This window comes from Phaseolus vulgaris, chromosome 7, assembly GCF_000499845.2.
Source record: "Phaseolus vulgaris cultivar G19833 chromosome 7, P. vulgaris v2.0, whole genome shotgun sequence".
Lineage (NCBI taxonomy): Eukaryota > Viridiplantae > Streptophyta > Magnoliopsida > Fabales > Fabaceae > Phaseolus > Phaseolus vulgaris.
This window is the reverse complement of record NC_023753.2, coordinates 39,642,063-39,667,431: the sequence shown is the minus strand read 5'-3', so window position 1 is coordinate 39,667,431 and position 25,369 is coordinate 39,642,063. Positions and strand designations below refer to the sequence as shown.

Genomic DNA, 25,369 nt, shown 5'->3' with positions numbered 1-25,369 from the left:
GGAAGACATCGTATGATCAGTCGATTCAAATTTAAATAGATATTAAAAAGTTACAGTAATTTCAGTTAGATTATGTTAATTTAAATAAATATTAACAATAAATAATATTAATGTTAACTAATACTAATTTAAACTAAATACAGATATTAAAAACTTACAGTAATTTTAGGAAGATTGATGTTAATTTAAATAAATATTAACCAATAAATAATATTAACGTTAACCGATACTAATTTAAATTAAATACAAATATTAAAAATGGAGAAAGTTGAAAACATAATTTTATCATAACGATGTATTTTTAAGAAATTTATTGCAGTTTATATATAGAAGAATCCACGCTGCTACTGGTATTTTTTTTGGATGATATGTACTGTCAAAGTTTGCATTAGATGAACAAAGATTACTTGAGTAAAAAAATTAGTTTTATGAAAAATAACAAATGATACTTCAAAACTATATTCTTAAAAGATGTCTATAATGGTGATTGGACCATGAATATATGAGTAAATATATTATAAAACTACTTTACAATGTTGTTATTTTTTTTTAATTTTAATGATTCTCAATCTCATATTTTTTTTTTCCTTAGTACTTGAAAAAGTTCGAATTCTCATATCATCTTATTTCAAAGTTTGCATATTATTAGTGGACAATTGAGGTTCTATATCTTTTATATTTTTTTCATATTTCTTCTTAGACTCTATAAGTTAAATGTAAATCACTGCAAAAGGTGTTCTTAGTTAACTCTATCTGATTCCTTAAAGGTCGGGGTAGAAAGATATAAATAGGTAATAGAGGAAGTAAAGAGGAAGAAGAAGTCTTGTGTATTTTTTAAGATGGACTGTGAGGAGACATATGATTATATGAAGTGGGAGTTTATTTATTACATGTTAGGAAGATTGGTATTTTGTGGATTAAAGTTTGTCTGGAATCTACTAAAGTTTTTATTCTTGTTAATGAGTCCGACTAAGGAATTCTCTCATTTGAAACGTTTGAGACAAGATGATCCTCTTGCCTTGTTTTTGTTTCTTATAGCGGTTGAAGGATTGGTTGAGGTTTCTAGAAAAGTTGACGAGACTGTTTTTTTTTAGAGAGTTTAGAGGTTTGGAGCAAGAAGGTCAATGTTAATATGCTTCAATATGCAGATAATACACTATTTTTTTTGTCAAGCGAATATTAAAAGTGTTTATCATTAAAGTTATTTTAAGATGTTTTTAGTTGGTATCTGATTTAAAGGTGAATTTATTGAAAAGTAGCAATGGTGGCGTGGGGATTGATTTGTTTGCAGTTCAGGATTTTGCTGCTATTATTAATTTTGATGTGATGAAAACACATTTCAAATATTTTGGTATGCCAGTAGAGAGTGTCATAAGAGGAAAGCCTTTTGGGATGGTGTGGTTGAAAAAATTAAATCTAGACTGGGAAAATGGAAAGATAGATACTAAATCTATTTTTAATATTAATTTATTTTTAAGATTTATTTAATTTCACATTAGTTAATTTGTTATTAATTTTATATTAATACAAATATTTTTCCTTGTTAAAAAATTTAAGATCAACTCAAAATTAACTAAGTCAACCCTATTATTATATTTGAACAACATGAGATTGATGTATACACTTTACATGATATATAATTACATTTAAAAATAATTTTACATTCTTTTAATTTTAAAAAAATAATCTTTTACATGTTAAATTTGACTTAGTCGATTTTAATAATACTACATTTTAAGTGACGTTACTATGTAGAAACTAATATTTAATATTTTCTTATAATATGAATTATGATAATTTTAGTAAAAAAATGTTAAAATTAGAAAAGAAGAATTATGTTCTTAAATATAAGAAACAATTAAGCAATAGCTTTATGTAATAATTATATTTACTTTTAAACAGTGAATTTTACGGTTTTAATTTCTCTTTTTTTGACTAAGTTCAGTGCTCTTTATTCTGACTTTTTTTAACTACCAAAGTATTAATTAATATCATTAAATGTTATAATTAACAACAAAGACATTTTAAGAAAATCACCATTGAACAAAAAATACAAAATCGAGTTATATGCAGCATCAATTTATAAAAGACACGCATGCCAATTACTTCTAAGTCTCTTTTTTGAGACCTGTGTTTCAATATTTTTTGATTTGTATGAGGTTTGTTTTTTATTACGTTTGTACGAGGAAACTGTGTCTGCATCAATAAATTAGCTAATAATCTTATAAACTATATTTTTTATTAATTTTAATTTTTTAAGATCAAATAGCTAGTTTACTAAAACATTTAGAGAGTAACTTAAAAAGATGGTACAATGGGAAATACATTTAAACAGGAAGAAAAAAAATCCGAAAAATGTTCAAAGCATATAAGCTACAAAAATAATAATTTCAAAGCATATAAGCTACAAAAAGTTTACACCATCTTTAATTAAGTAAGTTTATTTTTCTCTAAATAAATATCTGTTAACTTAGAATTAAATTTTTTTATCAGAATTTTGAGATACATATTAAGTTACATTTCAGTTTTTTTTAAGTTAATTATGAATTGAGATTATTTTATTTTATCTTTTTCAATGAATAAAATATTTGTATTAATGTTAAATTTATGACGAATTAACTAAAATTAATTCAAAAAAATATTAAAAAATAAAATTAATGTTAATTTAATTGATGTGATTTTTTTTTAAGTTAATGTCAATTAAATTAATATTAATATAATATATTAGTTATTATAAAGATTAATTGAGAATATAAAGTAGTTAATAATTAAATATTGGTAATTATGTGAAATACCAATTTAGAAACTATAGTTTATAAATTTTTACAATAATAGAATATCTTAATTTATAAGATAATATTTAACTTAATTCATATAATAGTTTATTTATTTTTGAAATTAGTTGTTATTTAATAGTTTTATTGTAGTGTAAAAGATTAACATTTTGAAATTAAAATTATAAAAAAATCTAATAAATAAGAATTTTTATGTTAATATATCAATTCAAATTAACTACCAGAGTATTAATTAATATTATAAATGTTTAAAATAGAATACTAGTAAATCTGTTGATGATGTAACATGTGAAGTATGTTTTAATTTATGTTCGTCAACTCAGGGCGGGAGCATTAGTGAGTTCTTTTCAAGTTATAGTAATTCAACCATTAGAAAATGAGAGACCTCATTTTGTAGAAAAATATTTCGATGTTTAAGTTAGTAAAAATATAAAATTTTGTGTATATATTGAATATAGTTCTAAGATTCAAGTTAAGATACTCTTAAGAATGATCCTCGATTATCGTGGGAAGTTTTAATTTTTTTTATCTATACTTTATTTTGGTTGTTTTTAACAATCAGAGTATTAATTAATATCATAAATGTAACAGCGTAAAAAAAGAGAGGATAAAGAAGCAGAACTTTGCCCCCACTTTCACTAACCATTCTTTTCTTTCTTCTTTTTCCCTCCATCTCTTCCTTCTACCTTCTCTTTTAATTTCTCACTCCATACCTCATCTATTTTAGAATCTGATCGTACCACGCTGTAGTTGAGGAGTTAAGGTACATTTCTACCCGATCAGATTTATTTTCAAACAGAGTAAGTTCATTTTTACTCTAGAGATCCTTTGTTATCTGTTTTTTCTTAGGATTTAGTCATCAATCTTGGTTGGGTCAGTTGAGAAGTTTAATCCTTTCAACTTATTCTACTATATACTGAATTTTTGTTCTGTTTGGATAACTTGCATTAGGCCCGTAAATCTTGAAGTTTATCAAGACTGTGGGGAACAAAATTCTTGAAGTTGCTTGGAAAACAAGCAATTGAGGTAAGGGAAGCTTAATTTAATTTTTAATAGCACCTTAGGATAGAAAATCTGAATGCGGAAGGGACGTGGTCCCAATATTGAATTTCTCTTGCAGGGGTGTTATTTGTTTATATATTGTGTGTTTGTTTATATATTATTTTAACTTTATAAATATCATAGTTTGATAGTTTGAAAGTTAAATATTGTTTTGATGTAGGAAAAGTTCTTGAATGGTATAACTTTTTAAAATGTTCTGATTGAATGATATGTATTATATACGAATGATGTAAATTGTATGAAATTGATGTCATACATTTGGGATAATGTATGAGTTGTTGTTTGATGGTACGTTAAGTATGAAAAGCCTATGTTTAACGGAGATCCTCTGGCTTCACTAATGATCTAAGTCATGTAGACTAAGATATTAGGTGGTGAGAAGCTGAGAGGGAGTTCATACACACCGGGTCCCATTGTAGACACTCGGTATTGGATGTTTGAACTTACCCTGATCCTTTCTATTGGATTCGATGGTAATCTTTGGGTCAGGTGTTAGTCTCTGGTAGGGGCATACTTAATGAGTCTTCCGGGAAGATGAAGTAGGATTGAAATGAAATCCAATGATTGTGATTGAAAATAGATCCATGTGTGGTCTATATGAATGATGAAATTGATATTGAAATTTTATATGATAACATTTAAAGAAATATTTATAAATGATTTGTTTGATTGGTTCTTTTTGCAAAAAATAAATAAATTAGATAAGATATGAAATTTCTTTTCATTAGCTTACCCTTGCTTTTCTTGTTGTGTTTGAACTACGATGACTGTACGACGTACACGAGCAGATGACCATACATGTGTTGAAGGTTCTGGAGGACATTAAGATGTTCTTTTAAACTGGATATGTAAATATTTGTATTTCTATAAATCCTAATCATGTATTAGGAATGTTTTGAAAAAATCCAAATTTATATAAAAACTGTTAGAACTTTTATTGTAATAGTTATATGTAAATTATGGGGTGTTACAATAAAGGTTTGTAATTAGAATTTAGAATACTAGTAAATGTGTTGATGTAATTTATGGAATACACATGTGAGTATGTTTTCAGATTTTTCATATATACTTTATTCACGTGTTGTTTGTTTCGGGCCAATTTTGAGACCAATTTTTTTAATTTTTCATAGAGGACCGAACGTTGGTTCCAAACATTATTTTTTTTCATGTCGTTTAGTGTGCTTGTTCATACGTGTGGTCCTCGGATAAGTTATTAAATTCAATACGTTTTCTTCTGTGCTTTCTATTTCTTTTTCATTATCGAATTCAGACATTTCTAACTTTTATCTTTCAATATTTTATTTTATAATGGTATTTATTATTTTATTTTGTGTGTATACTTTATATTAATAAAAAATTGAAATAGAAAGTTGAAAACAGAATTTTATCTTAACGAGATGTATTTTTAAGAAATTTATTGTAGTTTATTTCTATACATATATATAGAATTTACATTGTTATTAATTTTTTTATAAAAAAATAAATGTGATCCATAAACTCTTACAAAATAAGACCCACACTGCAATTGGTATTTTTCACGTGTTGTATTTGTTTGGGACCTGCAATCAATTTTGGTACAGTTGTCACCTTCATATGGTTTGTATCAACATCATATATTTATAAAAGTTAATGTTAAGTTGATGGAAATTCATATCTTGTGACGTGTGGTCCCTCGAATATGGTTTGTATGAAAAAAAAACACTAAATGATAGAAAAAATATGTTTGTATGAAAAAAAAACACTAAAAGATAGAAAAAATATGTGAAGTAGTGGAATGTTTGGGATCAACTTTCAATCATTTATCTGATTTTGTTAAAGATGCCACGTCAACTAGAAATTTAGAAATTATAAAACATTTCATTGTATATAAATGAATGCAAACTTCATTTCATGAGTCGATTTTATGAAATTGAGTTATGCTTAAAGTTCACTATGAATCGATTTTATAGAATTGAGTTAGGCTTAAAGTTCACTTCTAATAGGTTGTATGAAAAAAAAGGTAAAATAATCCAATTTTACATGCATTTTATTCAATTAAAATCCTACATAGATATCTTAATAAGTAATTTTTTTTCTTTGCCATGACTAAAAGAAATATGTACGATTGCACTGTGAAACAAACGTATAACTTATTACTTAGATGTCCTTTTATGTCTTAATAGTCCTCTCAAATGAAGATTTGTGATTTTTAGTTACAATCAATAGTGTTTAGATGAATTTTTTTAGAGTTTTAAAGCAACTATTTTCAATCCGTTGTCTATTATTTAAAAATTTATTGACTATCTTTAAATTAGCACTTGGTTTTGTTGGTTATTTATTCGGCGGTTTGGATGTGAGTTTGTAAAAGGGTTGGACCACCCCTGAAGTGGTTCCCATTTATTGATTTTTCATTACTGATAAAAAAAATACTTAAAAATTTAATTTACACGATAATTAAAATGGTAGTTTTTACTTTGCTATAGGCTAAAGCTATTAATAAAAATTATCGTTTATTTTTTCATAATTAATGACGTTTTTGCACAAACTGTCATCTTGTTCATTAGTTGAAAAAAAATATTACATTATAGATGACGATTTTTGTAAAAATCATCATTTGTAATGCTATATAGACAACATTTTTTGTTTTAACAATTTTTTTAGTTCAATTTATTTATTTGATATCCTCTTCTTGATTAACTCTGTGATTCAGCACATGCATAAATAAGTCTATTCATGCCAATAAAAAAACAGAGAGGACATGTTGCACCAATAATGCCAACGTTTTTTTTTATTTTTTATGTTGTAAAAGATTCTTTATGATTTCCTTTCCAACACCAATGGTAAAGAAGTTCACACTCCATAACAGTATAAATAGGTGCCTTTGGGAGGAATGTAAGTATATATCCTCAAATCAAATCATATCTCTCTCTTGTGTTAAGAAAGATGGCTTACATCAATGCTGCATTTCGTTCATCAAAAGACTATGAAGTCTATTTCTTCATGAAGGATAAGTATGTGCGGCTGTATTACACTCCAGGAAAATCAGATGATAAGATTTTGACTAATCTGCGTTTGATTAGTAGTGGTTTTCCATCACTTACAGCATCGTTCTTTGCAGAACCTGGAATAGACTGTTCCTTTGACACCGAAGAGAGTAAAGCATATGTGTTCTCAACCAAATACTGTGTCTACATAGACTATGCTCCAGGCACAACAAATGACAAGATTCTCTCAGGTCCTACCACAATTGCTCAAATGTTTCCCGTCCTCAAAAACACGGTGTTTGAGAATGGCATAGACTCTGCATTCAGGTCAACCAGAGGAAAAGAAGTTTACATATTCAAGGGAAATAAGTATGTTCGCATAGACTATGATTCCAAGCAGCTTGTTGGCACCATTCGTAACATCGGTGATGGATTTCCTATTTTGAAAAATACAATCTTTGAAAGTGGAATTGATGCATGTTTTGCTTCCCATGAGGAATCTGAAGCTTACCTTTTCAAAGGAGATAAGTATGCACGTATCAAATTCAGTCCAGGTACATATGATGACAAACTTATGGGTGAAGTGAGGCCAATAGTTGATGGTTGGCCAAGTCTTAAAGGCATTTTGCCTGTGAGCTAAAGAAAGGTTCACTCTCATCAACCACCTTAGTCTCATAATATGCTACAAATAAGGTTGCTATTGTCAAAGTTTGTTTCTTTCTCTTTAATATGTAACATTAGGATTGAATGTCTCTTTTCTTTTCCTAATGTATGTCTTTCCAATTTTCATATTATAAATAAGAACTTTGTGGTTTGGTTGAATATATATGTGTATTTTAAACTTCCAAACTCCTCCGAAGCATATATAAACCAAAAAAAAATAAAAATTATCAGTAATAAACAATTAAATTAAATAGGTCCACTTAAGGGTGTTACGACTCTCCTACAAAGTAAGAAAAAACAAAAGTACATTTTTGCATACGCATCTAAATCTCATAAAAAAATTTCTTACTGCCTTTCCCAACACTACCAACTAAAGAAAAATCATTAAATCAAATACATACATACCAAAGGTTCTAGACACCAGTTAAAAAACGAGAAATTTATTGACCAAACCTTAAGAAAAAACTTCATCAACCACACCTCTTTTAAATTAACAATTATTTATGTATCTCTAAATCTCACTAATCAATGTTAAGAACCTGTATAATAAAGCCCTGCTGTAAACTTGAAGTAGAACTAATATGATTGTTTTTAACTATCAAAGTATTAATTAATATCATAATTGTTGTAATTAGAATACAAGTAAGTATGTTGATGTAATTTCTAGAATACACATGTGAGTATATTTTCAGATTTTTCATATATACTATATTCGTGTTGTGTTTGTTTGGGACCAATTTTGAAATTTTTCATAGAGGACTAAACTATGGTCCCAAACATTATTTTTTTAGTGTGCTTGTTCATACGTGTGGTCCTCGGATAAGCTATTAATTTCAACACGTTTTCTTCTGTGCTTTCTATTTCTTTTCATTTTCGAATTCAGACATTTCCAACTTTTATCTTTCAATATATTTTTTATTTTATAATGGTATTTATTATTTTATTTTGTGCGTATACTTTATATTAATAAAAAATTGAAATAGAAAGTTCAAAACAGAATTTTATCTTAACCATGTATTTTTAAGAAATTTATTGCACTTTATATATATATATATATATATATGTATATAAAAGAATCCACGCTGCTACTGGTATTTTTTTTTTATGATATGTACTGTAAAAGTCTGCATTAGATGAACAAAGATTAATTGAGAAAAAAAATAGTTTTATAAAAAATAACAAAATATACTTCAAAACTATATTCTTTTAAAAGATGTTTATAATGGTGATTCGACCATGATTATATGAGTAAATATATTGTAAAACTACTTTACAATGTTGTTATTTTTTTTTTAATTTTTAATGATTTTTAATCTCATATTTTTTTTAGTATTGAAAAACATCGAATTCTCATTTTATTATGTTATTGTAAAGTTTGCATATTGTTTGTGGGACAATTGAGGTTTTATATTTACTATATTTATCTCATATTTCTTCTTAGATTCTTTTAGTTAAATGTAAAACACTATAAAATGTGTTCTTAGTTAACTTTGTCTGATTCCTTGAAGGTCGGGTAGAAAATATATAAATAGGTACTAGAGGAAGTAAAGAGGAAGAAGAAGTCTTGTGTATTTTTTAAGGTGGACTATGAGAAAACATATGATTATGTGAAGTGTGAGTTTATTTATTACATGTTATGCAGATTGAGATTTTGTGATAGTGGATTTTGTAAATTAAAGTTGGTCTAGAATCTGTTACAGTTTTTGTTCTCGTTAATCGGATTCTGATTAAGGAATTCTCTCATTAGAAACGTTTGAGACAAGGTGATCCTCTTGCCCTGTTTTGTTTCTTATAACGGTCGAAGGATTGGCTGAGGTTTCTAGAAAAGCTGACGAGACCGATTTTTTAGAGAGTTTAGAAGTTGGAAGCAAGAATGTCAGGGTTAATATGCTCCAATATACAGATAATACATTGTTTTACTGTCAGGCAAATATTAAAAGTGTGTTTATCATTAAGGTTATTTTAAGCTGTTTTGAGTTTGTATATGATTTAAAAGTGAATTTCTTGAGAAGTAGCGGTAAAGGAGTGGTGATTGATTTGTTTGCAGTTAAAAGGTTTTGCTGCTATTATTAATTGTGATGCGATGAAAACACCTTTCAAATATTTGGGTATGTCGGTAGAGAGTGTCATAAGATGTAAGCCTTTTTGGAATGATGTGCTTTAAAAAATTAAATCTAGACTTGAAAAATGGAAAGGTAGATACTAAATCTATTTTTAATATTACTTTATTTTTAAGATTTATTTAATTTCACATTAGTTAATTTGTTATTAATTTTATACTAATACAAATACTTTTACTTGTTAAAAGAATTTAAGATCAACTCAAAATTAACTAAGTCAACCCTATTATTATATTTGAACAACATGAGATTGATCTATACACTTTACATGATATAAAATTATATTTAAAAATGATTTTATATTCTTTTAATTTTAAAAAAATATATATTTTACATGTTAAATTTGACTTAGTCGATTTTAATAATACTTCATTTTAAGTGACGTTACTATGTAGAAACTAATATTTAATATTTTCTTATAATATGAATTATGATAATTTTAGTAAAAAAATGTTAAAATTAGAAAACAATAATTATGTTCTTAAATATAAGAAACAATTAAGCAATAGATTGATGTAATAATTCTATTTACTTTTAAACAGTGAATTTTACGAATACTCTTTATTCTGACTGTTTTTAACTACCAAAGGATGAATTAATATCATTAAATGTTATAATTAACAATAAAGACATTTTAAAAAATTTACCATAGAAAAAATACATCAATTTTTTTTTTTATAATTGGTGTCTCAATTCTTTAGTTTGTATAGATTGATTTTTTATGAATGTTTTAAGGTGGTTAGCACAATAGCCGAATTTTTCTGAATTTTGTTAGGTGTGTTTTTAAGTGTCTGTTGGAGAATTTTGATTTGTTTAGAAAAAATTAAGAATTTTTTTTATAAGGGCATGGTCATCCTTAAATGATTCACATTTATTTATTTTTTCTTAATCATAAAAAAATATATCAATTATAAAATTATTATCTTATGTAAATAATATTTAAAGTAATTGACCATCTTGTGATTTGCCTTCTTTAATAAGGTTTTGTTGAGATCCACGAAAAATTAAAAAATAATATATAATGTAAACGCAAGGAGCACATAATTGAGTTGTTTATTGAGTATAGAATGTAGTTCTATATGTCTAGGATATTGATATTTGATTATTTATATAGTATGAACACTTTGAACCAATTAGGATCTTCATTGAAAAATGGCAAGTATTATTATTATATCAGAATTTCACCTACAAAAGTGGTGACACCATGTTCAGAATTCACTAAAAAAATGTGTTGGAGGTAAGCACACTCTATACCAAATTAGAAAATATAATTCTTGTGAAAGTTCAAACCCCAAAACATAGAGTTGATTTCAATAAAAATAATAATGTATATAACCCAAATAACTACAAGAAAATATAAATTTAACTTATGTAAAAATCAATTCTAATAACTAAAAGTTAAGGTTAATTAGTTAATAGTATCAAATTTGTATTGAATATGTAACCCACTCTAAAATATCGATGTTAGTTCAATAGTGTCAACTTTTACTACTTTAAATAGTATATGTTAAGAAAACACTAACACTAATTTTTTAATTAATTTTTAATTAAAACAATTATTTTCAACTAAATTGACTTATTTTTTATTTTATAAATTATTTAATTTAGTGTTTGATAGTTTTAATATTAATTCAAGTCAACGTTAGTTAGTTTACTATGTTAATTTGATACAAATACAAATATTTTTACTTGTTTTTAAAAAATTAATGTCAACTCATTATTAGTTAAGTTGGCTCTAAGCACCAACTTATCCGATACACACTTTACATAATATAAAACTATTTAAAAATAATTTTACATTTATTAAAAAAAGTTAATCTTTTAGTTCGTGTTAAAGTTTATTTGGTCGATTTTAATAATGTTACATTTTTATGCTATTATTTAGAGAGTTATTGATATTTTCTGATAATTTTTTGTAAAAAAAAAAATTGTTATTAAATTACTAAAAAAATCATTAAATAACAATTAAATTTAGAGAGTAAAAAATATTAATATCCAAAATGATTTATATTATTAATAAAAATATATAAAATAATTTTTAAATTAATATCTAAATTAGTTCTCATGTTTTAACTATTAATATTTTAGATTCTAAATTAATCTCTAAAGTATTAATAGAGACTAATTTAGAATATAAAATATTTAGTAGTTAAAATTTTGGTAGTTAATGGTTATATACTAACTTATAAACTACTTTATAAGTTTTGATTAATAGTGAAATTATTTTGAATATCAATAAATTTTTAATTTTATAAAATAATTTTTAATTTATAAAATAGTTTTTAATTTAATTAATTATTTTGGTATTTAAATTTAGTTTTTATTTAATAATTTTTTTTATAATAAATATATAAAACAATTAAAAAATATCTTGATTGTAATAATTGTATTTATTTGTAAACAGATAGTTGTCAACTACCCATACAACCCATTGTCATCGTAGTTTTAATTTTTTATCTATACTTTATTCTAGTTGTTTTTAACTACCAAAATATTAATTAATATCGTAAATATTAATTATGCAAATATCGTAAATACTTTGAAGACATTTATGCAAATATGCTATAGGATACAAAATGTTCTTATGCATAATTTATAAAAGATGCACATGCCAATTAGAAAATTACTATATTAGTGAAAATATTAATTAATTATTTTAATCTCTAAAATTTATTTTTATTTAATTTATTTTTTTAATAATAATAATAAATTAAAAATAATAACTAATGTAAACGCACAGCACGGGAAAATATACACTTTGTCTCCTAAAAACACATATTAATTAGATTATTTCTTTGAATAGTTTTATATATAATATTATCTTGCATAAATTATTACACGTTACTGATTAACATATCATATTGAATGAGCACATAGTTGAGTTGTTTATTGAGTTTACGTGTACCAATCTCTTCTATAATTTTATAACCTATCAAACCTATTTAAACACTCATCTTTTAAATTAACATATATTTATATATTGTAAATTAAAATATCCTATGATATGAAAAACTTGTTGAGTTTATGTGATGAGGTAAACAGCACAGGGTTTAAATAACACAATAATCTATTAATTAATTAGAAATAAGTTTTTTTTTATCAAAAAATAATAATAAATATAAATATATGATTTATTTAAGAATAGACCAACCCATATACATAGACTTTTTCATGTGGGACGGTTACAGATAAAACCTATAGCATTTATTAGTGTAGAACCCCACCAAGCTCATAAACATTTGTTTATGTGATCACAAAATGGCACATTCAGAAATCAGTCTATTCATGGTAGTTTCTCATAACACTATAAATAGGTGTCTCTAATATGAATCTAACCATCCTCAAATCAACTCATATCTCTCTCTTATATCCTCTATTTCTATTTCTTGTGTGAAGAAAAATGGCTTACATCAATGCTGCAATTCGTTCATCAAGAAAAAATGAAGTGTATTTCTTCATGAAGAATAAGTATGTGCGACTGCATTACACTCCAGGAAGTTCAAATGATACGATTTTGACTAATCTATGCTTGATTAGTACTAATTTTCCAGCACTTGAAGCAACGTTCTTTGCAGAACCTGGAATTGACTGTGCCTTTGACACTGAAGCGAGTGAAGCATATGTGTTCTCAACCAAATACTGTGCCTACATAGACTATGCTCCAGGTTCATCAAATGACAAGATTCTCTCAGGTCCTACCACAATTGCTAAGATGTTTCCCGTTCTCAAAAACACAGTGTTTGAGAATGGCATAGACTCTGCATTCAGGTCAACCAGAGGAAAAGAGGTTTACTTGTTCAAGGGCAATAAGTATACTCGCATAGACTATGATTCCAAACAGCTTATTGGCAGCATTCGTAACATCGCTGATGGGTTTACTATTCTGAAAGGTACGATCTTCGAAAGTGGAATTGATGCGTGTTTTGCTTGCCATGAGAATTCTGAAGCTTATCTTTTCAAAGGAGATAAGTATGTGTGGATCAAATTCACTCCAGGTTCAAGTAATGACACTCTTTTAGGTGGAGTGAGGCCTATCCTTGATGCTTGGACATGTCTTAGAGGCATTCTTCCTGTCAGCTAAAGAAGGCTTCACTCTCATCTCATAAATGCTACAAATAAGGCTGCTATTGTCAAAGTTCGTTTCTTTCTCTTTAATGTAACATTAAGATTCGATGCTTCTTTCATTTCCTAATGTAACAACTCTGCATGTTTCTGTTTCCTTTCCTTCAAGTCAATCTTTTTCTCTCCTATGTTCGTAATCTTAATAATAAATAAAACTGTTCTGGTTTGGTTTAGTACAATCATATTTACTCTACTAATTCCATAAATATTATTTTTACGACTTAATTTTAGTATAAATGCGTCTAATATTTGTTACAACTCGGGAAGACTCAATAATCATATACTGTGACTTTTGATGTTTAAAATGTTTTTTGTCTGCGAGTTTACCTGGCGGGTGTGGTGTCTTTGTTTTGAGTGGCTTGGAGTGTCGTTTGTTTTTCACAAGGACCCTTTGGTAAACTTCCAACAATTCAGGTTGTGTTCGGCTTCTGATGTGGTTAATGACGTTTGGGGGGCGATTTGGGTTGGTGTTGTGAGTGGAATTTGGAGACATAGGAACTCGGTGACCTTCGACAGGGGCGTGGTAGATGCGCTCGAGGTATTTGCACTAGTTCAGGTAAATGTTTGGTCTTGGATTTTTGCAAAGTTATGTTGTAATTCCTTTACGTATTCCAACTGGGTTTTGTACCCAGTGGATTGTATGAGGCTGGTTGTTTAATGCTTTCTTGAGTTGCTTTGGTTGTTCCTTATTTAGTTGGAAGGTGTTCCTTAGTTGGAGGTTGGTAAGGCGATAGCTATTTATGTATAAGGGTTGGACCACCCCTGAAGTGGTTCCCATTTATTTATTTTTTATTGCTGATAAAAAAAATGTTCAAATAAATAAACTAGGGTTTTTGTGATGTACAATTATGTTTCTCAAAACCACAATTTATGAAAGATTTTTATTATCAACAAATAATTAATCAATGAATTAAAAATAAACATTTTAAAAGTTTTTTAACTCTTATTATACAAATAAAAAAAACTTCACCATCTAAATTACAAAATTAGATGAGTATTACAAACATCAAAATTGAATAAAACAGCAAGACGACCGAAAAAAATCAAAAGCACATAGCAGTCCTGTAAATATGGTGGTCTAGGGTTCTTGAGCACAACCTGCATAAAAACTTAACCAGCAACTAACAAAATGCTTGACTTTATTCCCTAGACCCGTAATTTATGAAAGATAATTGTGATTGAATTGAATAAAATCAATATGAATCATAAACTCTCTTTCTAAATATGTAACACAAATTCCTATTCAGAATTTAAACTTGAAATAACCTATTAAACTTCACTAATTGTTTTTTTTTTCTAAACTTAGTTAAATAAATAAATAAATTACATCAATATTAGCTTCCCCAAATTATACATACATCACCTCCTTTCAACCACTCTTCTTTTTAGGGATTAATGTGATCATTCATTCATGTTTTATGAATAGTACTGTGTTCAAAAAATTTAAAACATCTTGTAATGTTAATCTTTAAGCTACTAGGGTAACTTGGAGAGACATGATTTTTTTATCGAGAGCAACCTTTGTTGTTTGTGTGGAGATTTCAGAGGAGTCTGACTAGTCATTTGTTTTTTCGGTACAGGGTATCCTAGCTAGCTAGTTTGGAATCTTTGCTACAAGTGATTAAGAGTGAGATCGGTAAATCATCTTATGCCTGTCTTACATTTCTTGCAGTTCATTTTTATTGATGTGCCTATGTTTGTTAATCTTATAATGGGTAATATCTGGATTGGAGGAATCTTTTTTTCAACAAAGAATAAATGAATTAAAAAGACACTTCAAAGGTATCAAACTATTCCAGAAATAAAAAACAGCTACCAAATTGGTTAAGACCAAGACTAAGAGAACATATAGCAAAAGAAAGCCTTATCCTGCTTATTCCAAAATTACCTATTAACCTTGTTCCTACAACTGTACAGCCTTATCTTGTCTGTTGCACCTGATTCTGCATAGTTTTGTCCTAGATTCAAATGTTGATCGAGGTCCAATAAGGAAACCATTGGAACAAAATTTCTGCTGCCGCAGAGGAGCAAGACTTTGCATTAGAACTGCACAGTCTGCATTCCGATTCCAGATTCTCAACTTTTTCCTTCCTTTTCTTGCATTACATTCAACAAATGGCCAAGGTGTGAGGAGCTGTTTTTTATGCAGCATCTTTAGCTGGATTGTGTAAGGTATATAGGTAATCATGTAGCTCCTTTGATCAAAGGCACATATAAGAAAGGGAGGTGCAGAATTGCTGCAGTTTTATGCAGTTCAGGTGCTCATCTTTTGCAGTTATGCTGCATAATTCTGCAGCAAGGTGCAATTCAATTACTTGAGCTGCTTATCTTTGTTTGTGTTGGTTAAAGGAGTGTGACACTTCTAAAGTGTTTCTGTTAATTTAATTTAATTTTTTGTTGATAAAAAAAAATTCATTCAACAAATAACCTTTCGCTGTTTTAGCGGTGATTTGGAAACATAAAAGTAATTATTTGCTTAAAGATTTAGTCTTGAATCTCTTCAAAGACGTCTTTAACGAGTTTTTCCTTCATAGATTGATGCTTAAAACCAAAAGTATATATGATTTCGATTAAAAGGACGGTGTGAGGTGTTTAGTGGGGAGTTAGCTTTAGTGACAGCTGGACATGACAGAATTTTTATTCTATTAATGTTGGTAGTGAGGGGTTTCTTATGGTTGGAGAGAGGAGTGTTAGTCTTTATCTGTATAAGGGTTGAATCATCTACTCTTAAGTGAGTCATATTTATTTATTCTTTTTTGTTGATAAAAAATAACATTCAAAGCACTCAATCTTCTTTTACGGGAAAAATATTAAGTTTGGAAATTTTATTATTTTCTACACTATTAGAAAAGAATATCCTTAAATAGAGATCAATTTAAAAAAAAAATAGACTAAAATAAGTATTGATATCATAAAAAAAAATCATAAAAATTAATTTTAAGACAAAAAATAACTAGTTACTATATTAACTAAATTATAAACTATTTTAAATATTAAAAAATTATTGATATGTAAATTAGTTTCTAAATTAGTATCTAAAATAATTGATAAATAAAACTTTAATAGCTAATTAGATACCAATTTATAAACTAGTTTATAAATTTAAAAATATATAAATAAATTTTTAGTGTTTTGAATAGTTTCTAATTTAATTAATAAAAAATTAGTTATTATTTTCTAAAAATTAATTTTTATTTAATAATTGTTTAGTAATAAACTTTCTAAAAGTTGTTAAAGGCATTTTGTGTGTTAGTTAATGAAAAGTTGACTTTCATCCACATCAGGAACCACTTAGTATTAATTATAAAAGTATTTTGTGTAGAGTCTCAATAATATTTAATGTTTGAGGTTGTTTATATGCAGCCTGTTTGAGGTTCTTTACATGTGCAGATATTCACCTAAACTTGTTTTAAATTAACAATAAATAAATATTAACAATAAATAATATTAACGTGGAATTAACTTATGGTAGTATATTGACTAGACTAATACTAAATTTAATAACTATTAAAAATAGATTATATTAGTATTGACATAGTTAAATAAATATTAAAAATAAATTAGTTTAGTGTCAACTAATCCAGAACTGATTATAAAAATATAAGTATTAAAATAAAATGAAATTAGAATTGACTAGGCCAACTAGTTCTAATAAGCATTAAAATAAACTACATTAGTGTTGACCTAAACAGCACTACTTAAATAAGTGTTAAAAATAAGTTAGACTAACATCAACTTAATTCACACTAACTTTTATTAAATTTTAAAATTAAATAATACATTTCAACTTAATTGATTAACTTTAGTGATATTAAATAATTTTATTCTAGTTTAAAGTTAAAATAGACTTAAGTGACATTTGTGTTGGTTATGCAATCGACACTATAATTCTGTAAGTAATTGATAATATTTCTCTGGTGTAAATAATAAATAAATACTTTGTTTTTGTTTTTTTTAGGTAAAAATAAACATTTTAAAAATAATTTAATTTTCTAAATCTAGTTAAAGATAATTGTTTTAGGACAAATTTTATGACGCTAATATACTTTGTATGAATAACTTATTTTATTAGGACCCAAATTTAATTTTAAAGATAGTGTATTTTTTTTATATTTTATTTTCATAATTTTCTTTAAGTATGATGACAACTTCTTTATTTTCTTAAAAATATTTGTATCATCTCATCTTAATATCGATTAATTAGATAATTACTTAAAAAAAATCATTAGTGATTGGATTTAGAGAAAAAAATAATAATTAGAAACTATATTGATTAAATTATATATAACCATGGTTCGTAGAAGAGTGTTTTGAGGTTTTTTTTTATTGCCATGCGAATTTACCCTACTATCTAAACAAATTCTCCATTTATGTGTTAGAGAGCTAATCTCCATTTTTAATTTTTTTTTTAATTTTACACATAATATTTTGTAAAAAAAAAAAAATAGTATATACATATATATGAATTATAGGTTTAAAGCAAAGAAATGCTAAGCTTAAAACTCAAATCCAATATTTCTCTAACAAATAGAATGAGGGGATCTTTATATTTTTTATCCTTTCACACCAAATGATCACTTCTCAACCTTTTTATTCTCAATCCAAATTATGTCCTTCAAACAATGTGTTTGTATATTCTGACGATTGTTAAAAATGACTAGACGATATTATTGGATTTTGGATTAGTTGACAGTTTTTGTTGAAAGATTGGTTTAAGTTAAGAAATAAGAGTTTATTATCTTTTATTTATTTTGTATAAGGGTTGACTCATCTTTAAAGTGATACATATCTATTTATTATTTATTTTATTGCAGATAAAAAAAATAGTTTTTCGAGCAATAGGTAACTTTATGAGCTTAATCTTGAAGAAATGTATTGCTTAATTTTTTACAGCTAGTTGAGCCATATTTAAACTGCATTAAAAGATTTTTTTTTGACACAATTCTTGTATTTAGGCTTATAAAAGTGTTCGAACATCCTTAACGTATCAGTTTAAGATAAAAAAAAAAAGAGTAACTTCTCTATCATCCTGCTTATAACCTTACATTGCCATCCTCTTTAGTTTCCTTCAAGCATGATTACAATGATTACAAGAACAACTGATGTTGTCTAATAAGAGTAATGTAATTTATCTAGAAGACCTATTAATGATTAGCAAATATATACAATAAAACTGTGAAAAAATTTAGTAAGAAAAAAATAAAACTATGATGATATCTACTTCTGATAGTTAAAATCAATTGAAAAATATACCAACTCTAAAAATTAGATAATATATATTAGTTAAAATTCAGAAAACTAATTAGAACTTATACAATATGAACAATGAATTCAACTCCAATGTTTTGATTTAAAATTATTTAAACTTTGAACTTGAAATAAAAGTATTAATATTCTTTATCTAAATTTTTATATTATAATATAGAATATATATATATATATATATATATATATATATATTACAAACTAAAATATGTTATGATATTGTGAATGTAGCAACTTATTGATATTACATGAAAATGAAAAAGTAGTTTCCAAATTAAAGTGTGACTCAATATGGGATGCTAATAGATTATAAAACAACATGAATTTTAATTTTTTTAACGAGTAATACATAAATTTATTTTAAATTTTATTTCTTTTACTATATAAAGTGTTTGAGTTGGTTTAATATTAAATTTGAAAAGAATAAAAATACATTTATACTAAATGAGATAATATTAATGTATTTCTGTGATTTCTTCATCAGCAGACGGTTTAAATAACACAGTAATCTCTGTATTAATGTATTGGAACTGACATAATATTGGAACCCAGCAAGCTCATAACATTTGTTTATGTGATGACAAACCGTTCTTATCCTCAAGTGCCACACTCTCAACAACCATTTAAAACATCAAAACATTTTAAAACCTTTGCCATTAGTATTAGAATAATATGTAAGGCTGGTTAGGTTTTACTTGTTAGATCACATTTATCAATTGCTTTACGTTGAAACAAAGGTAAGAACTTCCCACTCCATAATACTATAAATAGGTGCATCTCTTAGGAATCTAACCATCAAATCAACTCATATATCTCTATCTATCTATACCTTATCCATCCTTTTCTAAGCTTTGTTAAGAAAATGTCTATCCCTCCACCAAATGATCCATCCAGAGGTTGTTCATCAAAATTTCCACAGCCTCTGGGAGAAGGAGATTTTGATAGAGGTCGAAATTTGATGGATAATATCAACCGTGTGAATGTTGTGGAAGGAAACTTGACAGAAATTACATACAGAACGGCCGACGAAAATTATGATATCCGTGCGCCTGTGCATCATTGGGACACAAGGCCCTACCAGGAGATCTTTGCAAATGGCTTCCAAGCATGGTCTCAGGGTCAAATTCCCAACTCCACTTATTATAATTTGCTTAACTTCATTGAACAGGCAGGTGCTCCTCTTGATCCAGCTCGACCTTCAACTTCAAGACATGTCTTTGTGAGTACCACTCTCAACAATGCTTGGCGACCAAATCCTTCCCCCCGAGTCCTCCCAGAAGGTTCTCGGATTCAATTTTATCGTTATGAAATTTATGCTCCTGGTGGTATTTGGGTTGGTATGACCCTTTGGAATCGATACACATACATTTCTCAAGATGAAGTTTGCTATGTTGGAGGCATTGCACCTCAGTACATTCGATCTTGTCTCATATTCACAGCAACACGTGAAGTCGGATCAAGGTTGGATTACATCTCATGCTATATTATTTTTATAATCCCCTCATATCATCAATTACTAACTATAAACTATTATATTATGATGCAGGTATCCACGTATAACATAGAGAAACAAGATTGATAATAAACAGGAATTTTAATCCAATCTCACATCCTTACTTTGCACTAACAATTTATATTCCGGTGTACTACTACACAGATGATAATGGTGTAAGAAGAGACCTACCCGAAGAAACTTATCCGCCTAGGAGAGAGAAAAGAGAGGCCTTGAATGCTGACGGGATGTTGCTCTTGAGTGGTATACTAGTTCAGTTCTAGAGATACCAAGTTATATAAATTCTACATTTCGTTCATCGAGAGCATATGAAGTTTATTTTTTCTTAAAAAATAAGTATGTGCGGGTGTATTACACTCCCGAAAAAACAGATGATAAGATTTTAACTGATTTGCGTTGGATTTGTGATGGTTATCCATCACTTGAGGATACGCCATTTGGAGAATATGGAATAGATTGTGCCTTCAACACTGAAGGCAACGAAGCATATATTTTTTGTACCAAACTTTGTGCCTACATAGACTATGCTCCAGGTACAATGAATGACAAGATTCTCTCAGGTCCTACCACAATTGCTAAAATGTTTTCCGTCCTGAAAAACACGGTGTTTGAAAATGGCATAGACTCTGCATTCAGGTCAACCAGAGGAAAAGAAGTTTACTTATTCAAGGGCAATAAGTATGGTCGCATAGCCTATGATTCCAAGCAACTTATTGGCACCATTCGTAATATCACGGATGGATTTCCAATTTTGAAAGGTACCATCTTTGAAAATGGAATTGATGCGTGTTTCGCTTCTCATAAGGAGAACCAAGCTTATCTTTACAAGGGAGAAAACTATGTACGGATCAATTTCACCCCAGGTACTACAGGTGACACTCTTGTGGATGTTGTGAAGCTCATCCTTAATGGTTGGCCAATTCTTAGAGGCATTCTGCCTCTCGACAATAAAGGAGTTGATTCTCATCCTCACACTCATCATGAACCATCCTACCCTGAACAACATGATGAGCTTTGAAAAAAAAAGAACAAGATGCCATAATATGATAAAAATAAGGCTTCCATTGCCAAAGTTTGTTTCCTTTTCTTTCCTAATGTAATAAGTGTGGATGTTTGTGTTTACTCTCGTGTATGTGGATATTTGTTTTCCTTTCTTCATGTAATGCTAATGGTTTAATAATAAAAGTGTGCTTTTTGGTTGAATAAATGATTCTAATTTTTTTTTCTTTGAAAAATTTACAGAGATGTTTATAGGTTGATTTGATTCCCGTGTATTTTTTTAAAGGCTATGATACGTAAGGCAAGTAAATGATATAAAGAAGAAAAAAAATAGGCTTATTTCCTAAAATTATGTAATTTGATTTCATATTTTTTGAAATGGACAATTTTTTTTTCAGAGTTGAGTAAATCGTGTTTATCGAGTACGACATAATTCTAAAAATATGGTTATCCATGTTCACAGTTTTTGAAATTTAAAAAAATCGTACATGCAAGATACGAGTACCAGCTAAACCGACGACGCATACGATTTTAATTAATAATTATGTTTAAATCGTACATGAGAAAAATAGTATTTGTAAAATATTGTTAACTGAAATCATACTTGACATGTATATATCATATTGTATTAAAATGAGAGATTTAGAGGAATAAGTGTAGAGTGAGGAGGTCCACATTCATGGCTTTAAAGTTTTATGTCAGAAATGGAATTATGTTTTTATAGATAGGTTGATTCATAGTTAGAGTCTAGTTAGATTCAAACGATTAACGTATCGACACTTAAACTTTACTTCATCAGTATATTATTAACATTACGTTGCATAAATTGTATAAATTCTTTTAATCCTCTCTCATATTCATTATTTATGTGTGGTGAATTAGTTCAATTTCGATCCATATCTAAAAGTTTGTAATCATCATGAACATTATGTGGTGATTAAATGCACGTAAAATCTCACATTTTCTTCAAAGTATGACACTACAAGAAAAATACAAATTAACTTCACAATTTTGCGCTGACCTAAAAATGGAAGCTATTATTGTCAGTCAAACCCAAAAAAGAGATTTAAAAAATTAAACTCCCCTCCAATAGGCACAAAGTCGAAGAAAAGAAAAAAAAATGAAATATATTTGTTGCGTTGGACGCATTGTAATAAAATATTTTTGAAATATCATAGGTTGGTTGGAGAAATGCAAGATTGACCAACACTTTTAATGATCCAAGTAGGTTTGGCCAACATAGAGATTATTGTAGTAAAAAACTATCAGATAACACAACACTTAAAGGTTTAGTGGGGCAGACGCTCCCACTTTCCTTTTCTGCTTAAACCCTAATCTCTTTTCTTTTCTACTTAAAACCTATTCTATGAGAAATTTCCTCAAAACCAGCACCTTAAAATCGTCCTTAGTGAAGCTGCGTCAAAGGTCCATGAAGATGCATGCCGTTACAGTGGTGTCGTTGAAGGTGAACGGTGGTAGATGGTAGTGATCTGAGCTCGGTTGATGACGACGAGCAGAATAGCAGGGGATGCAACGACGACAAGTAGGAACAACGACTGCAAGAGGCGAACACGAAGACAACGGCTATTATAAATAGTAATGATATCTCTAAACACGATCTTGAACAGAAGCGATATCGCTGACAACCATGATAATAACATAAATGCATGAAGGAGACGGAAATGCACCGTAATTTGAGTGAGTGAGGTTTCAGCAATTTGGGACTTTTAGGTTGTTGAATGTATTTTTAAAATTGTCACCATTGTCTATAAATGTTCTTTAAGAGTGTCTTTGCACTAGCGCAAAACTTATGAAATCTCCCCTTCCTACAACTTTTCTAAGACACTATATATGTTGAAGACCGAGAAGAAACTTAAAAAAAAAAACTAAAGCATATATTTAAACCATTTTTATACATATTAAATTCTATTTTTATTCATTTATTTAACTTATTTTTTGTGCTGAATTTATTCTGTTAACTTTTAAAAAGTTTTGTTAAAAATATTTAAGATCTGTAAAATGTACATTATTTATTTATTTATTTATTCAAACGTATATTTTATTGACATTCTATTATAAGGTATTTACTTCGTAATAGGTATTTTACTTCAAATTGTTATCACTTGGCTTTTAATTTAGCCCATTAATTATTAGTGGGATGTCATAAAATGCTAAGATTAAAAGTAATATTTTTAATTTAAAAAGGATTGGAAAAAAAAAATTATATGTTTCACATAATACTAAGAATAAAATAAAAACAACGTTGGTGATTTTAAAAGAATAAAACAAATTATAAAATAAAATTAAAACACACATTTATGTAATAAAAACATATTTAACCTTATTATCAAAACAACGTTTCGTGACCATTATTGAGTGTATCGAATCACATACAGCACAAGGTTTATTTGTGTTACCTATAATAATATATAATAGAAATTTTTATTTGGTTTACACAATTTTTTAATTATGTAAGACATATAATTTTTTTTATAGAAATTATACTTGAATATAATTATTTTTATATATATAAGACATATAATTTTTGTGTTACTACTCTATTCAAATCTTATTTTCCAATATTTCTTACATTAAATAAATCGAAAAGACAATTTAAAATCTATTTTGAAAAGGTTATTTTTATAAAAAAATTAATTGTAATGTTAATGGTAGTTTCCAATGCAAATAATAAACAAGTTTTCCATTTAATATTAGAATAATATGTAATAAAAAAAAAAACAGATGATGCCAACAGAAAGGACATGTTGCATCTATAAAGGAAGGTTTGTTAGATCATACTTCTTACATGCTTTACTTCAAGGGATTTCCAAAACAAACAGGAAAAAATACTATAAATAGGTGTCTTTCATAGGAATGTAAGCATCCTCAAATCAAATCATATATCTCTCTCTTGTGTTAAGAAAGATGGCTTACATCAATGCTGCATTCCGTTCATCAAGAGAATATGAAGTCTATTTCTTCATAAAGAATAAGTATGTGCGGGTGCAGTACATTCCCGGAAGAACAGATGATGAGATTTTGACTAATCTGCGTTTGATTAGTAGTGGTTTTCCATCACTTGCAGCAACAGTCTTTGCAGAACCTGGAATTGACTGTTCCTTTGACACTGAAGCAAGTGAAGCATATGTGTTCTCAAACAAATACTGTGCTTACATAGACTATGCTCCAGCTACAACAAATGACAAGATTCTCTTAGGTCCTACCACAATTGCTGAAATGTTTCCTGTCCTCAAAAGCACAGTGTTTGAGAATGGCATAGACTCTGCATTCAGGTCAACCAAAGGAAAAGAAGTTTACTTATTCAAAGGCAATAAGTATACTCGCATAGATTACGATTCCAAAGAGCTTCTTGGCAACATTCGTAACATCGCTGATGGGTTTCCTGTTTTGAAAGGTACTATCTTTGAAAGTGGAATTGATGCGTCTTTTGCTTCCCATGACGAGTCTGAAGCTTACCTTTTCAAAGGAGAGGAGTATGTGCGTATCAAATTCACCCCACATGCAACTGAAGACGTTATTCTGGGTTATATTAAGCCTATCCTTGATGGTTGGCCTTGTCTTAGAGGAATTTTGCCTGTCAACTAAAGAAGGCTTCACTCTCATGTTCACCATCATCATCAACCACCTTAGTTTCATCACAAAACATGGTCTCATAATATGTTACGAATAAGGCTTCCATTGCCAAAGTTTGCTTCTGTCTCTTTAATGTAACATTAGGATTGGAAGCCTGATTCCTTTCCTGATGTAACAAGTCTGATATTTGTGTTTCCTTTTCTATCTTTCTTTCCTATCTTCATGTAATTTGACACAATAATAAATAAAAGTTGGTGGTTTGGTTTAATACAA

General features: G+C 27.8%; 5 protein-coding genes across 5 annotated transcripts; all 5 read left to right on the top strand.

The window, feature by feature from the left end:
* The first annotated feature begins 6,734 nt into the window (after window positions 1-6,734).
* Window positions 6,735-7,644, top strand: LOC137827549 (albumin-2-like). The gene has a single exon (XM_068633734.1). The coding sequence runs from the start codon at window positions 6,780-6,782 to the stop codon at window positions 7,458-7,460; it is 681 nt and encodes a 226-aa protein (XP_068489835.1). The 5' UTR covers window positions 6,735-6,779; the 3' UTR covers window positions 7,461-7,644.
* Window positions 7,645-12,918: 5,274 nt separating this feature from the next.
* LOC137827556 (albumin-2-like) lies at window positions 12,919-13,904 on the top strand. The gene has a single exon (XM_068633743.1). It carries the CDS (start codon window positions 13,004-13,006, stop codon window positions 13,682-13,684), a length of 681 nt encoding a protein of 226 aa, XP_068489844.1. The 5' UTR covers window positions 12,919-13,003; the 3' UTR covers window positions 13,685-13,904.
* Window positions 13,905-19,788: 5,884 nt separating this feature from the next.
* Window positions 19,789-21,710, top strand: LOC137827546 (uncharacterized). Its single transcript, XM_068633732.1, has 2 exons — window positions 19,789-20,451; window positions 20,537-21,710. The coding sequence occupies exons 1-2, from the start codon at window positions 19,853-19,855 to the stop codon at window positions 20,553-20,555; spliced, it is 618 nt and encodes a 205-aa protein (XP_068489833.1). The 5' UTR covers window positions 19,789-19,852; the 3' UTR covers window positions 20,556-21,710.
* Window positions 20,874-21,710, top strand: LOC137827548 (albumin-2-like). Its single transcript, XM_068633733.1, has one exon. It carries the CDS (start codon window positions 21,042-21,044, stop codon window positions 21,519-21,521), a length of 480 nt encoding a protein of 159 aa, XP_068489834.1. The 5' UTR covers window positions 20,874-21,041; the 3' UTR covers window positions 21,522-21,710.
* A 2,689-nt stretch (window positions 21,711-24,399) lies between these two features.
* LOC137827555 (albumin-2-like) lies at window positions 24,400-25,369 on the top strand. Its single transcript, XM_068633742.1, has one exon. The coding sequence runs from the start codon at window positions 24,428-24,430 to the stop codon at window positions 25,106-25,108; it is 681 nt and encodes a 226-aa protein (XP_068489843.1). The 5' UTR covers window positions 24,400-24,427; the 3' UTR covers window positions 25,109-25,369.

Excerpts from the sequence above, each read along its gene's own strand:
- LOC137827549 (XM_068633734.1), top strand. The coding sequence starts at position 6,780 with ATGGCTTACATCAATGCTGCATTTCGTTCATCAAAAGACTATGAAGTC.
- LOC137827556 (XM_068633743.1), top strand. The coding sequence starts at position 13,004 with ATGGCTTACATCAATGCTGCAATTCGTTCATCAAGAAAAAATGAAGTG.
- LOC137827548 (XM_068633733.1), top strand. The coding sequence starts at position 21,042 with ATGAATGACAAGATTCTCTCAGGTCCTACCACAATTGCTAAAATGTTT.
- LOC137827555 (XM_068633742.1), top strand. The coding sequence starts at position 24,428 with ATGGCTTACATCAATGCTGCATTCCGTTCATCAAGAGAATATGAAGTC.
- LOC137827546 (XM_068633732.1), top strand. The coding sequence starts at position 19,853 with ATGTCTATCCCTCCACCAAATGATCCATCCAGAGGTTGTTCATCAAAA.